General features: G+C 44.1%; 3 protein-coding genes across 8 annotated transcripts in view; all 3 read right to left on the reverse strand.

Moving 5' to 3' along the window:
* The window catches only part of gna11b (guanine nucleotide binding protein (G protein), alpha 11b (Gq class)), a 22,375-nt gene extending 10,655 nt beyond the window's left edge, over positions 1-11,720 (reverse strand). For 2 of the 4 annotated variants that reach the window (XM_034563332.1, XM_034563335.1), the window contains exons 1-2: positions 11,285-11,669; positions 10,585-11,029 (exon numbers count right to left, since the gene is read on the reverse strand). In XM_034563332.1, coding sequence (XP_034419223.1) covers positions 10,585-10,720 — 136 coding nt within the window. In that variant the 5' untranslated portion in view covers positions 10,721-11,029; positions 11,285-11,669. Of the gene's footprint in view, positions 1-10,584; positions 11,030-11,284 lie in introns of all 4 variants that reach the window. The other 2 variants (XM_034563333.1, XM_034563334.1) reach the window with 2 other exon arrangements.
* A 646-nt stretch (positions 11,721-12,366) lies between these two features.
* Positions 12,367-16,014, reverse strand: LOC117751705 (protein ANTAGONIST OF LIKE HETEROCHROMATIN PROTEIN 1). 3 transcript variants are annotated; one of them, XM_034563664.1, is made up of 5 exons: positions 15,662-16,014; positions 14,067-14,615; positions 13,820-13,980; positions 13,619-13,689; positions 13,263-13,382 (listed from the first exon to the last, which is right to left on the reverse strand). In XM_034563664.1, exons 1-5 carry the CDS (start codon positions 15,824-15,826, stop codon positions 13,336-13,338), a joined length of 993 nt encoding a protein of 330 aa, XP_034419555.1. In that variant the 5' UTR covers positions 15,827-16,014; the 3' UTR covers positions 13,263-13,335. The 3 variants fall into 3 exon arrangements, with proteins under 3 accessions (XP_034419553.1, XP_034419555.1, XP_034419554.1); XM_034563662.1 differs by lacking the exon at positions 13,619-13,689 and having other exon boundaries at positions 12,367-13,382; XM_034563663.1 differs by having other exon boundaries at positions 13,264-13,689.
* A 547-nt stretch (positions 16,015-16,561) lies between these two features.
* tpgs1 (tubulin polyglutamylase complex subunit 1) lies at positions 16,562-19,932 on the reverse strand. Its single transcript, XM_034563668.1, has 2 exons — positions 19,580-19,932; positions 16,562-17,758 (listed from the first exon to the last, which is right to left on the reverse strand). Exons 1-2 carry the CDS (start codon positions 19,915-19,917, stop codon positions 17,080-17,082), a joined length of 1,017 nt encoding a protein of 338 aa, XP_034419559.1. The 5' UTR covers positions 19,918-19,932; the 3' UTR covers positions 16,562-17,079.
* Positions 19,933-20,559: the final 627 nt, after the last annotated feature.

Consider the following 20,559-nt stretch of genomic DNA (forward strand, 5'->3'; position numbering starts at 1 on the left):
TAAGACTTTGTCCACCATGGTGCGTTTACATTGGAGAGGTTAGTTGTGTTGTATGATTATGAAAGGTTATGAGGAGCGCTGGATGGAAAATTATACTTTAGTTTGTGCAAACTACAAATAATTTAATTTGGTTACTGTGATATAAATCGTGCTGCATTACCGTTTACATCCATCCCCTTAAACCAGTGACCTGAACTTTATTAAAATGATCTATTTTTACACCAATTTAATACAAACCAACGCGACATTCACTACATCCCCCAATATTCATTAAAATGACCTTTTATTCATATTGCTCGCTCCTATTAGGCGCTCGTCGTCCCCCTTTCCTTTCCAATTAGCGGATAACTCATTTTGATGAAAAAATAAAATAAATCACATTTCTCATTTGTGCATCTGATGTTTTATTAGTGATCATTCATTGCCGGCATAAGCTGGTAAAAAAACAAAAACAAAATGGAAGCCAGTAAAAAAATTTTTATAAAACCCCTGCTAAAAAAAAAAAAAAAAACTTTTTTTAAAGTCTATTAACTAAACTGATTACGAGCGCATGATTTCAAAAGCTTCTCTCGCCGACGTCAGGATGTTATCGCACAGTTTGGAGAGCGAATAAAAAAAATTAAAAAAAACGTTTCCAGGAAAGGGAGAAGAGATGTGTGTGTGTGTGTGTGTGTGTGTGTGTGTGTGTGTGTGTGTGTGTGTGTGTGTGGGAAATAAAATCTAATTTAATGAATATGACTAAGACAACTTGCCAGGATCTAGCACTAAAACGCCAAAAAGGTGACGGCAGGGGTCGTTGTGAAAAAGGGCTGCATTCCTCCAGTGATCCTCCTGAGTCCACATCGGGCTGGAAGACCTTCATCTCGAGTGGCGTCGGCTTTCCAGATTCACACGTACGGTAAGGAGCCCCCGAGAAGAGGCTTTTGGCATATAGGCGTGTGCTTTACGAGATTTATTCTATTTCACCAAAAACAACCTTGAACACACAATATCTGCATGGAGTAAAACGCTTTTCAAGATTGCCAAATAAACCCCCACTTGGCTTGGTCTGTTGGGTCTAACCCACATTTCACACTAGCCCTCTATGTTCTACATGCCCCGAAACACCACCCTCAGGCCACACACACACACACACACACACACACACACACACACACACACACACACACACAGAGCTGATGGCGTTTCAGTCCTCAGTGAAATCAAAAAGGGATCCAGCACATCCATAATATCTGCAAAAATGAAAAAGGGAAAAAAAAAAACACACACACACAAATATACACTCATCTCACCACCACCTACATTCAAGGTTTTTGAAGAGCAGCCATATTTCCGTTACTATAGCAACCCCTCCTCTGTCTCCCTCTCTTTTTCAGCTCCTGTGTTGTTGTTGTTTTGTTTTTTTATCCCTTCTTTAAAAAATAAATAAAACTCTACTCTCTCCCTCTACTCTTCGGTAGCAGACAGTAAATATAGCTGCGAGCCCTTCAGGCCTGCTCTGTGCTCTTCATCTTCTCATGCACCACAGAGACGTTTAGGGTGGGCTGATCCGAGGTCAGTACCTAACGCCAAGGACTGTGAAAATGTTTGGGGGAGATAGAGCCGCTTATCCATTGATGCAAGAAAGAAATGCCTTAATCTCAAATATACAAAGTGCGTGTGTGTGTGTGTGTGTGTTTCAACACTGTGCCCATAAGGGGGGGGGGGGGGGGGAAATGACCCTCCTCCATCTCTTCCAACAAAAAATGCCCAATTTTGGAGAACAGAGACGGGGATAGACTGCGATTCACTTTTTTAAAAAAAAAGAAAAAAAAGAGATCTTTATCGTTTCCCTTGAAGGAATCGATGCGTTGCAGCAAAAGCTTCGAGTCAGCTCGACAATCACAGATTTTATTAGGCTGACAAAGAAGAGCACGGAGAGCGTATTCTTCGTATCGGGCCGTGGCACTAATGTCCTGTTAGTGACCGCTTCGGGAGCCAGAGCGTCGCTCTCCGGCTTGATGTCTGATTTATTTCTCGTGACCCCATGTCACAAGATCTCCCCTCCGCTGTGTTCTCTTAACCGTCGTGTCCCTCTTTCACCGGCCGACACACTACGAGTCTCTGTCTTCCCCTTCTTTTTTTTCTCCTCCTCCCCCAGATTGCACCAGCACCGGCCACAGCCGTTTACATGCACTCACCAAGCTCTACACACTCTCTCTCTCTCTCTCTTCCTTTTCTTTCTCTCCTCCCCTTTTTCACAACCCCTTCCTAACCTCCTTCAGGCTAGAAAAGACGCCTCTCCATTCTCCTCCCTCTCTCTCTCTCTCGTCAAACAATTTTGGATATTCATAAAGCAGAATCCGTCCCGTTCTTCTTTTTTTTTTGACGTGACCTAGAAAAAAGGGGTCACCTTTTAATAGCTCACGCACTACTTGGGGTTTGAGAACGCTTTCTGTGCCAGGTGAGAGAGAGAGAGAGAGACAAAAAAAAAGACAAAAGAACTAATGCGAGAAGTCTCAATCAGTGGAAGAACCAGTGCCATTAAAACATGTGAATGGGTGGTAACGGCCATCTTGTTAAGACGTCTCTCATAAGCCTTTACGTAACTGATGTCAGCGTGTGACACAACACCTGATGGACTCGACACACACCGACGACGGGGTTGTGTGTGCGTCTGCTCCCATCCCATAACTTATTGTCAAAAGGCCTCATATGCTCAAGCAGGGCCACCCCTTACCTCTGCAGTGCCCGTCACAGATTTCCTTTGAACAAGCGATGCGGGTTATCGGCACCGCGGCTAACCTGCATGCAAATTCACTGGCGTGAACAGCGTTGGCTTATCTGGGTTTTGTATTTTTTATTATTAAATGAACTGTCGTTCTTCGCCGGGCGCTCGACAATCCAAATCTCAGCGGTTAGAAGAAAATTTGAATAGACACAAGCAGAGATAGAGATATAGATATATATATAGATATATATATATATATATATTTTTACATCAACCAGATGTTGGCCATTTTAGGAGCGTGCTGGAAGGATACTGCATGAATCAGGCGGTCACGAGGCTAACCCGAAATGTAGCGTGGGGTCTAAATCCTTCACTAAATTCATCTTAGGAAACCCGGCCTCTTTCTGGCGTACAAAGGAGGGGGATTGAGCCAAGGCGGCCCGGAGCTACACAACACACACACCAGCTGCCTAACCAACTGTGGACACACACGGATCCTGTGGTCAACCTCAAGGCATGAATGTTACCTTCACTGTGATGGCCCATTTACTCCCCCCCCCCCCCCCTTTTTCCTGCAGTGACACGGGCAACAAGCAGAGTACAGGACTCATCAAACACAAAAGAAAGAGGACGACATCCCTTCCTCTCTCTCTCTTCTCTCTCTCCCCTCTCTCTCTCTCTCTCTCTCTCTCTCACTCTCCTCTCTCTCACTCTCCTCTCTCTCCTCTCTCCACCGCAGCTTTCCAACATGTGTTGCCTGCTGTCAGGATCTGGGCACAGCACCACGGCTTTGTGCCGATGCCTCTGCTGAGTGCTCCTCCGTGTGGCGTGGGTGTCAGAGCTGTAAATTGAATATACTGTACATGATATAGCACTGCACACTGCGCACACACACACACACACACACACACACACACACACACACACACACACCCCTTAGGATAGCATTGTCTGTTCACCGGCGAGTGTGCGCCGAGTGCCGTTCTGGTCGAGTAGGTGTGGGTGAGCAAAAAAAAAATAAAAAATCTAAATCAAATACAGGCTTTACAAAAAAGGTTTGGAGTAAGCAGCAGTATTTGTCTGCTGTACACGCGGTGCGGGGCGGCTACAAAACTAGAAACAGATGCCAAAACCTAGACGTTATTTCTTAAGCCGTGGCTCTTATTTTTAAGATAATCTCATCGTGGACATTACAATCACTCCCGTGTCCACACGAGGAATGACGAAAACGCCCGGCGTCGACGACTACAACGGACATTTTACAAGAAAAGATGTTCACGATATCATTAGAGCTCTTTAAAAAACACAGCGTAGGGAAAATGACATTTTCCCAGATTTAATCCAGTCTTAATTGTTCATTTATGGGGGGGAGAAAAAAAAGGATTTTTTATTTATTTTTTTTACATCCAAATGATTTTGTCTTCCTGTAAAAACAGTTATAAATGTTCGATGACTCATCCTGCACTGAGAAATTCATCCTATCAAATAAGACGTCATCGTCTGTGGTTCGTAGTTAGCTAATGTGTGTGTGTGTGTGTAGATATCAATGGTAAAATACTTTCCGCAGAGGGCTCCAAGGAAACTTTGCAGATGCTCAACAGGCTTTGGTGTCACTGCAGCGGGGCGAGGCTGCAACAACCAAAATTGATTAAATCTGCCGATAGAAATAGCCGGCCACAAATGTGATTATCAATTAGCTGGGTCTACGTTAATGGTGCACAACAATAATCTGTGGCAATTGTTTTTGTAGTGGGCGGTAAACCAGCCACAGCTTTTGGGGGGGGGGGGGGGGGGGGGGTAAACGTGATGGTTTACAGGAAACAACGCCGTCTCCTTGGCGGTCTCCGGAGTGTCGGGGGGGTTGACTGGCGTTATGAAGCCTCGAGTTCGGCCATGTGGACGTCCCCATCGGGTGATCGGAAGTTACCATAGCTGGAATGCGGAGGTGGCCTGTCAATCACAAGGTAGCCCCGCCCTAAAGCATACCCTACTTTACTCTGAATGGACCATAATTTACTAAATGAACATCACGCTGTATTGAAGAAGACTTGAAACTAGAGATTGAGACCAAAAACTCATGTTTACAGAGATAATAAATAGTAGAGTCATATTCTCATGGACTTCCACACAATTTGACTTTTCTTTGCAACGAGAGGGGGTCGCCCCTGCTGGTCAGTGGAGAGAATGCAGGTTGTAAGACATGAAGTATTCGCTTCACTCTGCAGAACCGGAGGTTGCTGTTGAAACAATCTATAATACATCATTGTGACGTTTATGGACTATTTAATGCAAAATCAGTCAGAGACGGTCTTAAGTGAATCGTTTATTTCTTATTAACTGAAACTTCCGCCATACTTTGAAAGTAAAGTGCTATTAAAAAAAAAACAAAAAAAAACACCACTATTAAACATGGGCAAAAAGACAGATATGCAAAAATATATAATTTTAAATTTGACACAAACGGAACTAATTTGAAAGTTTATTTCTAAAAAATAAAAAAAAATAAAAATCATCTCTATACGCGTCTCTGAGTGTCCAGCAGGCTGCGGCGCAGCTGCATCCGGTGGTCGTGCATGTGAAGGTTAGAGGTGTTGCCTCCGGATGCTGCCACCTTTATAAAGACATAGTTTGCAGATTGCCACATTAATGTCATCAGGTTCCCTCTAAGCATTAGGTTTTAAATTTTTAAAAAACATGACCAAATAAGTGCCTTTTGCCTTCCGCTTTGATGCCAAATCCTTCGCCATCGTCTTATCGGTCAATACTCGTGTCACATGATGAGTGAAATCTGAGTCTGTGCTTCAACTCTGCTGCTGCACTGAGCACATGCTTTCAGTTTAGGATGATTAATGCCCGAACCCCGTCTAAACACCACTAACATGGGCAGAACACGTTCACCGCTCTCTGGTGCGTTGGCTTAAATGCATTATACTCGAAATCCTCCACAAAAAACAACAACAACAAGTGAACGCATTGGTCCATCATTATAAAATCCAACTGGAAATTGAAAGACAGAGTGAGACGAGTTCAAAGCGGTGCTATGGCAGCGACGTCGTGTGGGCTTCACTGTACGCGGCAGCTGGTGGGAGCAAACATGCCACCCCGAGGACACCGGCAGTGAACCGAGGGGCTGTGTTCTCCCCCCCAGCGGCGGCATATGAGATGGTCACCATCTAGCCTCATTCGTCACCATCTAGCCTCATTCGCCCCCCCCCCCCCCCCCCCCCCCCCCCCCCCCCCCCCCCCCCCCCCCCCCCCCCCCCCCCCCCCCCCCCCCCCCCCCGAGAGAGAGAGAGCCGTGACCCCGTTTAAAGTACGAGAGTGCACGTGTTCATCGGCGCACTGGTGAGCAATATGAGCAACTGTGTAATAGACACCGTGTCGTAGAGAGAGACCAAGTGTGTGTGTGTGTGTGTGTGTGTGTGTGTGTGTGTGTGATGAAGGGTGTGGTGCTTAATTCACTGTGACTTCAAAATGAACAACGCAAGGTTTTACCCTTCGACTTAAAAGGGACTAAATAAATGGTAACTGGCCACTCGTTAACCGTACGGGGTGAGATGCACAGGACCGCCGCAGTGAACCCACATGACCTTCTGCTATCGCGCTTCACGAGTCGGGCCGACTGTACAAACATCGCCTCCATCACACTCGCTGTAACAAAACATTTCCAAACAAAACTTAAGAAACACACAAAGTAGCTGCAGTGTTCCCAACACACACACGGACTTCTGAAACAGATCTCAAGGCGTCACCGCGATACCAAAACCACACGTTTCAAGTCAACAGAACATTAGATAGATAACAATTCATTGTAGTCTCCAGAGTTGCATTAAAAAAGGCCTAAGGGGTTTAAGGCCCTTACCACGAACTGCAATGAGGACAGAAGATCTTTGACGCTCTCTTTTCTTTTTAGTTACTTTTATTTTAAAGCATTGCAATGACCCCCAAAAACACAAGAATTCGGTAAATGAGCACCTCCGTTACGTTTATCCGCCGTGCGCTCGCGATCAGAGTGGAGACGTAACCGCTGATAGGAAGGGGGAGCTCACGTGCCGTCTTCCTGTGTTCGCACGTTGTGAAGATAGAACATATTTTGATAGTTCGATAGCAATTTCCATCTCCTTGGGTGAATCTCCCTTCAGCCAGCTGTGTTAAAGTCACACACACACACACACACACACACACACACACACACACACACACACACACACACACACACACACACACACACACACACACACACACACACACACACACACACACACACACACACACACACACACACACACACACACACACACACACACACACACACACACACACACACACACACACACACACACACACACACACCACACACACACACACACACACACACACACACACACACACACACACACACACACACACACACACACACACACACACACACACACACACACCACACACACACACACACACACACACACACACACACACACACACACACACACACACACACACACACACACACACACACACACACACACACACCATTATTTTACTGACAAAAATAAAAAATAATAAAAAAGATGAATCGTACTCTGACATTTAAATTCACAGAACCGCTGCATGAAACACAGAAAACTATGGTATGGTTGTCAAAGTGTTTCTTTGGGGCTGGACCCTAGAGAATATGTTAATGTACCGTGTGTTTGATTTTCTTAACTCTCAAAATATTGCAAAAGCTCCATCCCATGGTTTCCATATTAAAAAGTATTAGATCTGATCACGATTAAGTGGATTTTCAGAAACAACTGGCCATCCATCCGCATAGCTCCCTCACATTCACAAGCATTAAAAGTACCGCATCGCACACACAGACACACACACCGAGAAGTCGAGCTAGAAGATCCCTATTGCCATATATGATCAAAAAAAAGACGGCTCGGCAGGAGAAGGAAGGTCAGCAATAAACATCTGAGCCTATCCCCCTGATCCTCGTCCTAGTTCAATCGGACTGTTCCTCGAAAGGATGCCTTAACCCGATAACAAGGACGTACCGCTGAGCCGGGGTGGATCAACAAGAACAACTCATTCAATGAGGACTTGGCCAACGACGGTACATTAAATCTCCACCTGGGATGGGGTGCTACCCAGCCATCAAAAACATGCGTTTAAAAAAATACTCTGATGACCAAAAATGCTTCTTTTTTTTTTTGTTGAAATAATTCTAGAGAGTTTCTACTGATTGCCAGACGTTCAGTTTTCTCATATCTTCATGCCCACTGGTACGACGACAGCTTGACTGGGAGCTTACGGTTTGTCCCCGGTCAGCACTAAAGCGTTTCGCCCTTCCCCTCTCGCTTTACGGACCGCTCGCTCGCTCCAGCAGTTCATTTACCCGATGCAGCAAAGGCCACAGCTCCCTGTCCACCGTGTTTTGACCAAGTAGAGGCAAACCACTGGCCTGTGGAGCAGGAAGCCGTCGGCATGGCCCGATATGGCCTCAGGCGCAGGCAGACCAGCCTGTGGGCAACGCCGCAGCACAACTGGCAGAGTTGTTCTTTTCTGACCAAGTGGCAAAGTATGATGTTTGTCATAGTATTTAAACTGCAAAACTAACCCTTACCTTTTACCCTTTCTTAGTCTGGAAACGTCATGCCTGTGCCTGGCATACAATAAAACCTCATAACAGTTTAACCGACGAGACGTGGCTGTTTTGGCCATATGGCAAAACCCTGACAGGAAGGGAGAGGAACACTGAGGGAGGGTGGACCTTTGTCCACCCTCCCTTGTGGGAGTTTTTTGTTTTTTCCTCCCCAAGCAGAACATGCTTGGGGAAAGTATTTTCTGTTTAAAAAAAAAAAAATGTAATTAATGCAAAACCCTCTACCTGAAATGTAAAGCCATCGCCTGTAGATGCACTGAACTGCAGGGTAGCTAATGACCGGACTCCCACGTTCAACTAAGATGGATTAATGTCCAGTACTCAATGTGTAGCTCAATATTGCGTACTTCCTGTTTAAAATGCATTTGATGAAACGTTGTGTGTAAATAGGCTTATTATTTGTCCTTAAGGAGGAAACTGTCAGAAACAGTTGTCGTCTTTCTCCGGTGATGTGTGGAGAGGCAGGCAGCTCACTGAAGGCTGCGGGCCTCAGAATAATGCCAGGGGGGGATAATAGGAGTCAGTGACATCTCAAAGTCTCAGCAGCGGATGTGTTTAACCAAGCCTATTAAGACCTACACTAATCCTGCCTTACACGTCCTTATCCAGGCGTCCACTGACAGCCTTAACTCACACAGGATGGGCCACTTGCACCGTGACTGATAGCAGGTCTTGCTTGCTCTCTCTGCCTTTCACACACAGACACTTTCATACCTGTTATTTAATGTCTGCTGTCAAAAATCAGGGATATATTGAAAAACTAAAAATCGCCAGATGGTTGCGCAATGTTTTATACAGAGTGTAAATGATCACCGTATTTTCTAAATATCCTGGAATCACTGTCAACACAACCATTTATTGATCACCTGGCAAAGCGTTTCAAAACTGCGACACGAAAAACAAAAACAAAAAACACCCCTTTTTTTTTTACCGGCTCACCTTGGCCAGCAGGTAGAATAGTAGTGCATTATCAATTTAATTGTGACAGGATGGAATATGTGCCATGAACGGCATTGGCTCTGGTGTGGCCTACTTATCCGAGCTGAGGTATTCAGCAGGGAAATGAAAAGGAGACACACATGTCAAATAACCAGGGATGCTTCGGGTGGACGAGAAATGGGAGCAAACGTTTTGAAACCAAGGATGCAACCTAGATAATTCTAATTGTCCTAAAAATGGACACTTTCCCTTTTTTCAAGGAGCTTTCAAACAAATGTTTTTTTTTAAGTGGCTGGTGACCACCATGCACACACAGATCAAAGTTAGCCTGGTAGAAGATGCTGGCACATGAAATACCATTTTTTTTTTCCTGAAAGCACTGCAAGTACGCTTGTGTTAAAGCATAGCCCAATGTTCCTTTTTGTGTGCAGAGAACAATGAATCAATGCAGTGCAGAGCAACTTATTCAACAGCAGCTCCCACTTGCCCACACACCAGCTATAAAAATAGCTAACATTAACCTACTCAGCTAGACTCCAGGATGAGGGGGCAAATCCCTCAGTATTACTTGTGCCTGCTGGACGGGTAGATGTGTGACACTGGGTGAAGACTAACACATATCAGACCATTATAAAAATGAATGAATGACACCAAGCAAAAAAAAAAGTTCCAACTGAGGCACCTGGAGCTTCACACAGTTGAACACATGTTATGCAACATGGTGAAAGCAACAGTGTAAAGCAATCCAAAGCTGCTGGCTTCTTTTTATTATCAAGTGGCCATCTCCGCCTTTCAACAATCACCAGCTAACAAACCATACTGGCAGGTTTTTTTTAAATAAATGTTGGCCGACTAATTAGCTTGAGAGCTAACTAGTCAATAATGTCAAATGATGTCTGCACACCAATGCAAATGCATAACGTTACTCGAGTAAAGAGACAATATGGCTAGCTAGCCAGCTCTTGCAGATATGCACCTAAACAAGTCAGCTAACTACACACATGTATACAACGTTATATATATATATATATATATATATATATATATATATATATGTGTATTTTACTCAGTAAGGGATAAGACCGACCACGCATTTCCACAAATCATGCGATAACGTTTCTCCTACTGAAACCAGCCAGCTAGCAACCTTAACCAGTAGCATATTTGCTAGCTTTGCCAAGAAGGCCCCGTGAACGTGAGTGTTTCCACACAACGACACAAGACATGGCGATGAGCGTGCGTGTGTTTTTTTTTTTTTTTTGGAGGAGTAAAGCGTGCCACATACCGAGAAGAAGTAATTTGAGCTCCCTCCTGGAGTCGCGCTTGTCTCGGCGGAGTTGTTTGTCAATTTCTGCATTGATTCGTTTCGACTCCTTCGCCTCCTCGCTCAGGCAGCAAGCCATCATGGACTCCAGAGTCATCCCCTCTGGTTTTGCGGCGGCCCCGGTTGAGACGGGACACACGGGGTTTTTTTTTCCAGCTGTATCCCGAAATCCCCCTCCTTCGTTCCCTCCGCTTCGACTCTCAAAGCGAGGAGGTGGTCTGTCGTTCTGGGCGGACGGGACTGGGGGAGGGGGGAGTCAAGCTAGGGGCCTCGCTGTCAAGTTGTCCCCCCCAGCCGAGAACTGCGACTTCACCCGGGGTGTTGTCGGCAAATCACGGGAGGCTCGCACGGAGGGGAGGGGGTGGGCGAGTCGAGAGACGGCGGGGCCTCTCCGAGAAGCTCCTGCCTTTTAAAAAAAAAAAATACAGTTAGTTAAAAAAAATAAATAAAAAATGACTGCAACTGCCGCAGATTAGCCACTTAACCTCCCCCCCACCCCCCGTTTTATACCATTAGCCACCCCTCCCCTTGTCATTCGGTGGTCCAAAATTAAAACCGATAACCGTTATTTATAATATCAACCGCCGCAGCAACGCGCCCGTTGCCCAAGTAACGCGCGTAACCGGCTACGAGAGCAGCGTTGCTAAGCCCGCTAGCTCACCTAGCAACGCCTCGGCTAACGTGGTGTCCAACCCCCGCAGTGATTGCAACGGCGAGCCGGTTGAAGGAATGTGTCCGCCTCGCTGGCGACGGCGGGGCAAGCACCCTATCCTAGCACGTCCCGACTCATTTTGAGGGGTTTAAAAAAAAAAAAAAAGAGAAATATATGTAAATATATAAACGGCTGCTACAACCACGGCCTTCGAAAAGAAGAAGAAGAAGAGGAGGAGGGGAGGGGGGGGTTTAAGATGCGTGCCGGCCCCGGTGGCTGTTGCCATAAAATGCATTCGCTGCAAACAGCTGGCTTTTCGGGCGGCTCGTCGCTGGAACAAGGTCGGCGCACACACACACCAGTCCGATGCCAAGCGAGGAGGCGGAGGAGGAGGAGGAGGAGGAGGTGGAGGAGGTGGAGGAGGTACTGTGGCTGCGAGTGACAGGCGGAGGCTTGCGTGAAACCGGGTTGTGACAGACCAATTGAACGGGCGAGGCGGGTCCTCCCGGGGTGGGATCCGCCTGCGTGAGCACAACCCACTATGAATAAGGAAGGGATGGGTTATTTTTTTTTTTTATTGTTTACATCCTTTTACATACAGACACCACCTGCTGCATAATCTGCACCGCTGGAAAAAAATATATCTAAAAAATAAATATCAAGAAGAAAAGCATTCCAATAAGTAGTCAATCTCCATCAATAACCTGCAGTATCCATATATATATTATTTTATGTATATATATATATATATATTATTTTGTGTATATATATATATATATATTATTATTTTGTGTATATATATATACATAAAAGAATAAATTATATATAATTTATTTTATGTATATATAAAATAATAAATTATTTATATATAATTTATTATTTTATGTATATATCTAATTTATTTTTATTATATATCTAATTTATTATACATATATATATATCATTTATTGTTTTATCATAAGTAAAACAATGCAAAATGATAAATAAATTATATATATATATATATATAAATAAATGTAAACATGTCATATATACAGTATATATACATACATATACATATAAATAAAAGACTAATTATAAGTGATGACCGTGTACTGTAGTGGCATCTTGTGGTCCTGAAGCTGAACTGCATGTAACACCGATTCACAATATTCGTCCAATAATTGGTCCATTTTGGTTTCAAGAAACGTAGCTTTTTTTTCTTTTCTTCTAACAACTGTGTAACAAATGTTGACATGACACACCATCAGAATCAAAGATTAGATGAAACCATACGCAATAACCCTATAGTTAAAACAAAACTGCAATCTTTATGCAATGATGCACGACATAAAAATATACAAAACTAAATTAAAGAGCACATCATGCAGTCATGATGCATACAGAAAGTATATCGCCATGATAGTAGTCCCTTCGGGCTTGTGATGCGTAATACACATTAGACAAATACAACTTAGCTGTGTTTACACCCTGACCACCCTTGACCAGAAGGAGGCACCAAAGTAAACATGTGTTCCTGCCTAAATTAAATAAATACTTTTCCCCAAGATGTATTATTATTTTAGATCATCTCACTTGTTTCGAGGACATTGTCGGATTTGATTTATTTTCAAAATAAGGTTCAAAATAAATATAATGCAAGTACACATTTTTACCAGGATTCAAATAACGTCTTCACATGTTCTGCTCCTGAAAATAGTCACAGAAGAGGTTTCGGGTCTCCTCAGCACGGCCTTGGTCGACGCCGGTGGAGGGAGGTTGCCTGTGGCTGGGCTGAGGGCTCTCTGCCTCGGCCACCTCCACCTGCCACTCGGCCTTGAAGGCGTCCCCGTGGGACTCGCACACGTTGTGCAGAATGCAGCAGGCTAGAATCATGGTGGGCACCAGGTCCAGTCCGCAGTCGTTCCTCTTGCTCAAGCACTGCCAGCGGGCCCTCAACCTCAGCAGCGCCTCGGAGGAGGAGCGCAGCGCCCGGGCGAGCCGTCGATTGAAGAGCCGCCGTGGCTCGGCCGGCGCCGGGTGGCCGGCCCTGCGGCCCTTTTCCTCAGGATAGGCCTTCATCAGCCAGCTCTGGAGCGGGTAGCAGGCCTCCCCCAGCAGCACATACCTAGACGCCATGACGGTTTTCAGTCAGTTACAGCACACAATGGAAGACTGGAAAAAAACAGGCTTTAAAATGTAATTTAAAAAGCGCATGCATTTAAATGAACAAAACAAACAAAAAAAGGCATTTAGCTAAATTATACTGGCTTTTAAAGACACTGTTTTCATGTTGATCTTTATTGCTGCGAATAATAAAGTCGGTGTAGTTCAAACGTATGTTTTTTTTGGATTCTCCTTTACCTTGTATACCTTGCCACTCCATCATGAAATTGGCTTTTCGATGATGTGGAGATTTCATAGATGGTGTTTCTCTAAGCCGAAACACAAGGTGGACAAATGAGTCCGAAAGCAAAAAGGAGGGGAAAGAATCACGTTTGACTTCTTTCCTCGAGATGGAAATACGGTGTATTTAAATACCTGCAAAATGAATTTGACGTTTACCTGAGCGGTTTTCCCATGAAGGCCGGGGGCGTGGCCGGTGACAGGCCGCCACCTGCAGCTGTGGCCCACAGCGACGAGTTCTGGAAGATGTCAGCCGGGTCCGTCCCGCCTGGGAAACTGGCACATACGTCCCAGAATTGCCCTCGGCCGCTGACCGCCACCTCAAAAACACCAAAGAGACAAAAATCAACCAGCTGGTCGAACATGAGGGTCTATCGTCAGTGGCGTGGGGGGGCGTCCTCTCTACCTGAGACTGCACTGAGAGCCAGCCGGCTGGGTTGGCGTAGTCCGACGCGTTGTTGGATGGGGTGATGATGGCGGTGTGGAGCGTGGCGATGGCGGCAACGCAGTGAGGAAAGCCCCATTTGGACAGGAAGAGCTGGGCCGAGGCCTCCAGCTCCGGCTCGCCGGGGGGCCGCAGGTAGACGGCGCTGAGGAGCGCCACGATGGCGTGACACATGTCCCTGACGCACCTGCACACGGTGGACTTGCCCACGCCGAACAGGGCGCTGATGGTGCGGTATTCGACGTTCGACGCCAGGCGCCACAGGGCCACGGCGACGCGTTTCTCCACCGGCAGCGCCAGGCGGAAGCTGGTGTCCTGGCGAGCGAGGCGGGGCCTCAGCTCGTCGCACAGGTAGAAGAACGTCTCCCGGCTCATGCGGAACTTGTCCAGCCAATCGGGCGGCTGGAATTCCGTCATCGCCACGCGCTCCCACCAATCGGTGCTCTGCGTGGTGGTCCAGGGGCGCGTGCGGATGCGGACGTCGGAGCGGACGCCTCCCGCTATCATCATCTGAGGAAGATCAGTCGTGAAATTAATATTCGCTTTAACATGAATTCATACATTAAAAAAAAAAAAAAAAGATATCCCGCAAGTCACCGTCTTACGAAAGTAAATAAATAATAGATTTTAAGCCTCTATTATGACTATCGCGCATTTATTTTCTATCTGCTGTCGCTGTGCGGAAGAATCCTGCTCCTTCTTTCTTGAATAGAGAAATGTTTGCAAGAAAACACAAAGACACATTATATCGGATAAATTACTTAAAGCCAAATTCTATATCCATGAATATGAATAAACTAACTGCTCTGGTTGGTAAAATGTAAAACGCTATTATTGCATATACAGTTCAAACAGAAAAATGTCAGAACACATTATTATATCTTTGCAGACTGGCTTTTCTTAATGTGTAATTTACTTCACACATTTCTGACAATTCTTATAACAATTTCACAGTTCTCATTCCAAAAGATATTGCACACTTGTGTTAGTTTTAGTTTGTTACTGGTTGAGAGGAAGAAACAAAACGTACTAATGGGGAATAATAATAATAATAATAATATGTTGTATTATTATTATATTATATTTTGAGGGGGAGGGGTTCTCTTGTTCTCTTACTAAAATAAATAAGTCTTTCTCCACATATCTGGAACAAAGTCCCTGAAAGCTGCAGGTCTGCAGAGACCCTCAGAGACCCTCAGCTCCTTTAAATCCAGCTTGAAGACTTTTCTGTTGCCTTTAATTGAACAATCAATTTTCTGCATCTCACTACTATTTTTTTTAACTGCACTGCAACTTTTATTCTATTTCTTGCTTGTTGATAGTTTTAAATCTTTTAATGAATGTTCTTAATTGTTTTTAAAACATTTTGCATTACGTTGTGATGCTTTTAATGGTTTTATGTGAAGCACTTTGAATCGCCTTGTTGTTGAAATGTGCTCTACAAATAAACTCGCATTGCATACGCTGTTTAGAGACGTCAGTGTCCCGAGGTGACGTAATAAAGTAGACCGGGTGTAATCAGGCTACATGCGGGGGGTCTAGCGGAAGCCACTGACCATGAGCATCCTCCTCTGTCTCTGGAAGAAGTGCTGCCGGTGTCGGACGCGCCTCTGGACCTCGGCGCGCCTCTGGGCGTGCGCGTTGTTCAAGTCTCTCCTGCGCTTCAGCAGCGCGTACGTCAGCAGGAGCACGAGGGCGCGCCGCTGCTCCTCTTCCTCCATTCCTGGCGAGTCCGTCCGCGACGAGGCGTGAACAGGCGCGCGTGTGTCGACGTGCGTGTAGACGCGCGTGAGGGTGGGTGTGGCGCCGCGGTCACTTTCGAGCCCTCGAGCTTTGGTTGCAAACCGCCGCGCGCGTGGTGCACTTCCGCTTTAGCCTCTTCCGTTACGCGGCATGCGCACGAGCCACTCGTGGCGCTTCCGGCCGGCGGGCGGCAGAGGAGAAAGTGAGATGTTTGTCAGACGTGTCACGTGAGCCCGTTTGAAGTCACGTGATCATTTCACGCGCACATGAATCCATATAAAAAGTATTTATGGCCATATACTATATATAGACAGTAATAGATTGCTATAAAACTGATTTCCTCTTAAATGTGTTACTGGTTTGTCTGGTTTGCCAGAATAATTTACACTTTTTTGAATTATTACATTTAAAATGTTACTTAGGACTTGCTTCACATGCTTATAAATGCTGTTGAAATATGTTTTTTAATTAATGTATTCGAAATTTCAGCAAACAATTTTAATATTGTAATTCTCCGAAGAAGGCCTTACTCATTAAAGGCTCTTGATGTGACTCCAGGATAAGGAGAAGAGAATTAAAAGATTATTTATTTTTTTTACGTATGATGGCTCTTATTTGTCAGTGTTTGGAAATCTGTGACGTTTAAAATAAATGAAAGAAATCGGTGAACATTGCATGTTTATTCCCCCCACCCCCCCAAAAAAAATGTGTTCTGCTACAATGCCTGCATATGAGATTGGCTCCTATCGAACTGGTTTTCAAATAAATTGTTAACTGAGAGAAAATAAACACTTTAAAAATAATGCAATACAGACACCGAGCTCCTAATCAACATCCCCTCTCAACAAAAAAATAGAATTTAATACAACCTCGTTTTTGTTGGATTGCATTAGACGCAGATCAGTACACAGTGTTACTTTCTAATCTGAGCATGTTATGGAAAAGGCTGAACAATAATGTAAAAAGAAACTGATCTCAAAATACATTCAGTAAGGAACCCCTAGTCCTTTCCACACAGTCACAGCAGATGCTGATTTATTATCTCTTCAACTTTAATAGGAACAATAAAAAGATGACAAACAATGAGTGTAATATAATTATGGGTGTTTGAGGGAGGAGGTGATATCTGTGAGTGTAGTTTAGAGGTTAGAATAGCTACTGTATATATTTACTCTAGTATATACTTTAGATTATTGTACATTCATAAATTATGTGAATATTGACATGAAACCTAGGACACGACTTTCACTCGAGTGATAAAAAGTTCCGCCGCGGCGTTCTCAAACTCCTTCGCGTCCATATTGCCTCCCGGGCCCCGAGTCTGCGCTCCAGCCATGGCCTGGCCCAGCTTGTACGGGGAGATCTTGGCACTGGCCTCCAGGTACCGGAGAGCCTTCGCGTTGGCCTCGGGACAGGAAGTCCCTTTGGCGTTGGCGTTATCGCAGCGCTTGGCCTCGCAGCCCTGGGACGTCTCCAGGGCCTCCTTCAAGGTCCCCAGCACGGCTACGCACAGCGCCCGCGACGCCGGCCCCTGGTCCGGGCAGCACACTTCGGCGTAAAGCCTCTGGGCCTGCCGGATGTAGTCAGAGAAAACCGCACACGTGAGCACGCCGTGACGAAAGATATCATACGGGACGGCCTCGTGGTCTTGGCAATGGAGGCGTCGGAGGAGCGGAGCGGAGGTGGAGGCGGGGACTCCGCCCTCACTGCACAGACACTGTAGGGTCTGTGTGTAGAGGCCTCCCTTCACCCCTCCCCCTCCTCCTCCTCCTCCTCCTCCTCCTCCTCCCTCCGTCGGGCTGTCGGTGCTGGAGCCATCAGGGCCTTCAGGAGCGTCACCTGAACGTCTGACGGGCCCGCTGAGGTTCAAAAGGTCATAAGCCACACGGACATTGTTGCTGAAGGCAGATCTGGTGTTAAAATGAGAGATGGGACACAAAGAAAAAACAATGATTTAGTTAGAGGGAAAGGTGTGTTGAATATCAATTAATACATTAAATTCCATTAAATAACATCTCAAATATCTCAAAACCTTACATATAAGACACTTACATATACTACTAATAATAATAATAATTAAATCAACCATTAGTTACAATTACTCACATTGTCTGTCATAAATTTTACATAATATTGTGCATCATAGCTGTATTGTAGCACCATTATTATTGTGGCCGACATAGGCCTGCATATTGTGATGGTATTGTGAGTTATTCTAAAACACCCACGGCTATAATAATCTCTATACAATAAGTCATGTCGTATATCTCTATAGAATAAGTCATATATCTCTATATAATGAGTCATATATCTCTATACAATGAGTCATGTCATATATCTCTATACAATAAGTCATGTCATATATCTCTATATAATAAGTCATATATCTCTATACAATGAGTCATGTCATATATCTCTATACAATAAGTCATATATCTCTATATAATAAGTCATATATCTCTATACAATAAGTCATATATCTCTATACAATAAGTCATGTCATATATCTCTATACAATGAGTCATGTCATATATCTCTATACAATAAGTCATGTCATATATCTCTATACAATAAGTCATGTCATATATCTCTATACAATGAGTCATGTCATATATCTCTATACAATGAGTCATGTCATATATCTCTATACAATAAGTCATGTCATATATCTCTATACAATAAGTCATGTCATATATATCTATACAATAAGTCATGTCATATATCTCTATACAATGAGTCATGTCATATATCTCTATACAATAAGTCATATATCTCTATACAATAAGTCATGTCATATATCTCTATACAATTAGTCATGTCATATATCTCTATACAATAATTCATGTCATATATCTCTATACAATGAGTCATGTCATATATCTCTATACAATAAGTCATATATCTCTATACAATGAGTCATGTCATATATCTCTATACAATAAGTCATATATCTCTATACAATAAGTCATATATCTCTATATAATGAGTCATGTCATATATCTCTATACAATAAGTCATGTCATATATCTCTATATAATAAGTCATATATCTATACAATAAGTCATGTCATATATCTCTATACAATGAGTCATGTCATATATCTCTATACAATAAGTCATATATCTCTATACAATAAGTCATATATCTCTATATAATGAGTCATGTCATATATCTCTATACAATGAGTCATGTCATATATCTCTATACAATGAGTCATGTCATATATCTCTATACAATTAGTCATATATCTCTATACAATAAGTCATATATCTCTATACAATAAGTCATATATCTATATAATGAGTCATGTCATATATCTCTATACAATAAGTCATGTCATATATCTCTATACAATGAGTCATGTCATACATCTCTATACAATGAGTCATGTCATATATCTCTATACAATAAGTCATATATCTCTATATAATGAGTCATGTCATATATCTCTATACAATAAGTCATATATCTCTATATAATGAGTCATGTCATATATCTCTATACAATAAGTCATGTCATATATCTCTATACAATAATGAGTCATGTCATATATCTCTATACAATAAGTCATATATATCTCTATATAATGAGTCATGTCATATATCTCTATACAATAAGTCATGTCATATATCTCTATACAATAATGAGTCATGTCATATATCTCTATACAATAAGTCATGTCATATATCTCTATACAATAAGTCATATATCTCTATATAATGCATCCAGACCTCTGTGAATGGTGCGCCAGCCTCAGGTGCCACAGCGCCCGGTTGAGATGCTGCTGCTCCTGCGCGCCTGCGCACTGCGCGGCGTTGTTCAGCTGGTCCCCGTCGCCGCATCCAGCTGTGCCGGTCTCCGACACCGAGGACAGGTTGCAGAAGTGGTCCGCGAGGAACCCGATGGGATCGTCCGACCTGGCCTCCACCATCTTCAGGATGGCCCCGCGGAGCAGCTCCCCCACGCCGGCCCGCGACAGGAACTCCCTGTCGCCGTCCGACCTGGTGGCTTTGACCTCGGGCATCCCCGGAGGAGCGGCCCCGGACCGGCGCTTCTCCTTGTCCGCCATTAGCCGATGACGTCCCGTGTCGCAGCGGAAGTGATTCACCACCGGACAGGAAACTGTTCACACGGGACCTTTTAATTCATTGGGCGAAAAATGGCTAGAAAAGAATGTGGTGATATCACTCCGCTCCGTCGTGCAGGTTGCTAGGGACGCCGTCTGACGTGTGTGCGTCCGCGTCAAATAGTCCGCGCAAGGGACGTTTCTTTTGCTAAAACAGCCTTCTATCTGGCCACGATTTGACTGTAAAGTGCAACACATTGATTAAAGCATATGGAATAAGCACACAACTGAAATACAATGTGTTTTAGAGGTGCACACCTGTACTTTAACCCTCCTGGAGGCTGCTTTCACCTAATCCAGCCTGGTATTCTCTACCTTTTATAATACCAACTATGGCTACACGTGTGCTCAACATTTTATTTTGAGGCTTAGGCCACCCAACATTCATAACAAAACTAAACTACTTCTTTTTTTATATATCTTACTCTCAGGATGAAATATATGTAGAAGCCAGCCAGACATTCAGTGCCAAGAGACACAAAAAAACAAATAAGTATTGAAGGTCTAATGCAAAAATTAGAGACTGTGATTAATATCTGACATTTAATAAATGGCATTTTGTTCCTAATTACCATCACGTTTAAT

The sequence above is a fragment of the Cyclopterus lumpus genome, chromosome 22, assembly GCF_009769545.1.
Source record: "Cyclopterus lumpus isolate fCycLum1 chromosome 22, fCycLum1.pri, whole genome shotgun sequence".
NCBI lineage: Eukaryota > Metazoa > Chordata > Actinopteri > Perciformes > Cyclopteridae > Cyclopterus > Cyclopterus lumpus.